We start from the raw sequence: 3,576 nt of genomic DNA on the forward strand, positions 1-3,576 counted from the left end.
TTAATTAATTTATATGTAACTGATTGTTGGTTGATATTTGTAGATATCAAGTCCTAAAAAGAAAGTGATTTTTCTTCAAATTGTTGTTCCATTAGTAAGTACATTACTTTCATTTCCACTACATAAAATTGAGAATGCTAACTGGTTCAAACACCCTCATAATATCTACGTAACAAAAAAAAAGCTAAGCAAATACAATTTTCATTCAAGAGAACTAAATTAAAATAAGAAATCTAATTAAAAAGAGCTTAGCTTTAGCTCAAATTTGAATTATATACTATGAAATTAAATAATGTGGATGAGCGTACGTATTATACGATTTTCTATCTAAAGTATATATCATGATATACAATTTGATAATAATTAATTTATTTAATCTAAGATCTCTTGAAACCATTTTGCAATGGTGAATTTGGAGTTAATCTCTTGTGTATAGTTGTTTCTGAGTGAATGGTTGGCGATGAAGGAGTACTTCTTCTATTATGATGATGATGGTGTTGTTTTTGGTGATGATGATGTGGACTAGCACTACTTTCTTTGACCTTCACTTCCTGTTGATCATCTGTTGGAGCTGTGTACACAAATGTTACCATTGAGTTATCTTCATAGTCCTTTAAAGGTTCTAAAGTTGTCACCACATTACTCATATCTGGTCTAGCTTTTGGCCTATGGCTTAGGCATTGATAAGCTACTAATGCTGCTTTTTGAACTCCTTCTTCTGAGTACATGCCTTCAAGCCTCGGATCCATTATTCTACGTAGTTTTCGAGGATCTTTCAGTTGTGGTCTTGCCCAATCTACCAAGTTTTGTTCTCTATGTGGACGACCTTTGTCTACAGATCTTCTACCAGTTAGAAGCTCCAAGAGTACTACTCCGAAGCTGTATACATCACTAGCTGCAGTCAAATGACCTACACAAATATGAAGTGAAATTAGCATGTCTGTACGTATACAATAATGTTTAGATGAGATGGTCACATAATATTTTGAATAATTACCTGTCATGATGTATTCAGGAGCAGCATAGCCATGTGTTCCCATGACTCGAGTTGAGACGTGTGTGTCATCTCCTTCTGGACCATCTTTTGCAAGTCCAAAATCTGAGAGTTTAGCAGTGTAATCCTGTTGAACAAAACATCAATTACAACTATTAGTTAATTATAGGGTTTTAATTTACTCAAAATAGCATAGCACACAATATATAGAAATAACTACTTACGGAGTCTAACAAAATGTTTGATGCCTTGAAATCACGATAAATGACAGGTTTTTTAGCTTCATGGAGAAAAGCAAGACCTTTTGCAGCACCAATAGCTATTTTCATCCTCGTTGACCATGGAAGTGATACTGAATATCCTGCAAATAATTTTAAAAAAAGTCAGTAAGTTAAAAAATTATATATATATTTTTAAATTTTAACTTGCATCCGTTAAACAACAACGTGAACATTTTTCTATTTTATTTTATGACAACTGACATATATATATATATCAATATAAAGCAAAACTTTCTACGTACAAAACTGATAGTTGCTTTGTAACTAAACTTTAGTTGACCTACTCCTTTTCGTAGGGTCGGAATAAAAGTGTGGTACAACAACCACCCTCAATTTTCACAAAAATTGACTTCTTCATATTATTAAAATCCTTAATTACTTCCCTTCTTCATCAAATTGATCAATATTAAAGAAGTAACAAACATTTTAACAAAAAAGTAATTAAGTACACATTAATTACTTTTAAATTAGATTAATGAAGAAAAAAACATACTTCTAAAAAGTTGATTCTCCAAGCTTCCTCTAGGCATGTATTCATAGACTAGCAATCTGTTATCTTCTTCACAACAATATCCAATCAACTTCACTAGATGTGGATGCCTCAATTGTCCAAGAAATATCACTTCTGTCTGTTCACAATAATAATTAAAAAAAAAAAAAAGGGTCACGTTTACATAATAATAATAATAATATATCGTATCAGGTGAGTTAATTATTTGTATGTAGGTACGTACCAGCCATTCTCGATGACCTTGTGTACCATCTAAATCGAGGTTCTTAACAGCAACAGGCTGAGCTTTAATAGCATTAGGTCTAAGTTTATCATCAATGAATCCTTTGTGAACTGGGCCGAACCCTCCTTCACCGATGAAATTACTCGTGGAGAAGTTTTGTGTGATCACTCTAAGTTCTTGTTGCGTAAAGGCATGAATATTTGAACCAGCAAGAGAGATCGAAAGATCTGATGATATAGTTGATGAACTAATATCCGATACAGGAATCCCATGGAACGATATTTGTTTTGTAACCGACACCTTTACTATTTTTGGATTTCTTTTCGAATTTTCCTGTGATTTAATACAGCTAGGAACAAGTGATTCCCATCCAATCTTCATCACTGTCATTTATTGTTGTAAGTTAAATAAAAATACTTCGATTCGATAATCAATATCTATGTGTTTGGAATGTTGTTGTTGTGGAGAAACTAGAAAAAAAGAATATGAAGTTTTTTTGGATTTGGATATGGAAATGGAACAATGGTTGGCTAAGGACTTTATATGGAGAAAGTGAAGTTGTAATATTCAAAATATCCAACTGCTTTTGCTACCAGACACAAAGAAAAAAGTTTGGGAATACCTTTTTATATATGTCATTTTGATATCATGAACTCTGTAATTTTCTCTATTTCTATGAAAAAAAATAAATTGATTATTTAACTGTATATATTTTGTAGTTGATATATTCTTGCGTTCCCATAGTATTTAATTTGTTGTACGTGTTTTCTAAGTTTTTGACGGGTCCAATATATCGATATATAATATTACTATTCTTTACAAGTGTATAAGGAGGTGGAGATAAAGTTTTACTCCCTCCGTTTCATTTTATATCGCATCGTTTGACTTTAAGAATTAAAGAAAGACTTTTGAAAATTGTCATTTAAAATAATTGTTAGATATTTATGTGATTGAAAATTATTTCAATAAATGTAAAAAAGATATTTTAAAATTAAATTATTTCTAATTATAATAAGATAATATTGTTTTGAATAGACTAAAAATAAAGATATCATATAAAATGAAATGGAGAGAGTATGATTTATGAGTACTCATGATTTATTAAGAATAAAGGTGTGGAGTAATATTAATGAAGAAGTGGACAAGGGCAAAATAGGGAGATAAAAAAATTTTAGTTAAATGGAAAATGACTTGGCTGCCCCCACCATTTATGTTTGACTTTGTTTAAATTGGATTATTACTTGATTTTTTAGGAAGCTTTGGAAGAAATATCTGTTTCCAGACCCTCTATATTTGTTTCCACTTTCCATCTGTAAAGTGAATTTATTCCGACTTGTTTGACCTCCTTTTAATTCTTTTATTTATTCACCAAATATTTTTCTAAAAAAAAATCATTGTGAAGGATATAAATCTTTAAAATCGGGATTCAAATACCAATAGAAACAAAAAAAAAAAAAAAAAAAACTCACTCAAAAGACTCATTTCGTAGCTAATAAGAAATCTACTTATTTAAGGTATTTTCTAAAATTTATTTTTATCTGTCTATTTTGATTTTGTAAGCCTCTTA

General features: G+C 30.3%; 1 protein-coding gene across 1 annotated transcript; it reads right to left on the bottom strand.

Moving 5' to 3' along the window:
• Nucleotides 1-203: 203 nt before the first annotated feature.
• Nucleotides 204-2,607, bottom strand: LOC125876795 (serine/threonine-protein kinase RIPK-like). Its single transcript, XM_049558051.1, has 5 exons — nucleotides 2,010-2,607; nucleotides 1,769-1,904; nucleotides 1,219-1,355; nucleotides 998-1,121; nucleotides 204-910 (listed from the first exon to the last, which is right to left on the bottom strand). The coding sequence occupies exons 1-5, from the start codon at nucleotides 2,397-2,399 to the stop codon at nucleotides 378-380; spliced, it is 1,320 nt and encodes a 439-aa protein (XP_049414008.1). The 5' UTR covers nucleotides 2,400-2,607; the 3' UTR covers nucleotides 204-377.
• Between the last annotated feature and the right edge of the window lie 969 nt (nucleotides 2,608-3,576).

Source organism: Solanum stenotomum, chromosome 9 (assembly GCF_019186545.1).
Source record: "Solanum stenotomum isolate F172 chromosome 9, ASM1918654v1, whole genome shotgun sequence".
In the NCBI taxonomy this organism is placed as follows: Eukaryota; Viridiplantae; Streptophyta; class Magnoliopsida; order Solanales; family Solanaceae; genus Solanum; species Solanum stenotomum.

Coding starts and splice junctions, on each gene's coding strand:
- LOC125876795 (XM_049558051.1), bottom strand. CDS start 2,399: ATGACAGTGATGAAGATTGGATGGGAATCACTTGTTCCTAGCTGTATT. Junction 1,122..1,218: donor CAAACATTTTGTTAGACTCC/GTAAGTAGTTAT, acceptor TTTGTTCAACAG/GATTACACTGCTAAACTCTC. Junction 911..997: donor TCCTGAATACATCATGACAG/GTAATTATTCAA, acceptor ATATTTGTGTAG/GTCATTTGACTGCAGCTAGT.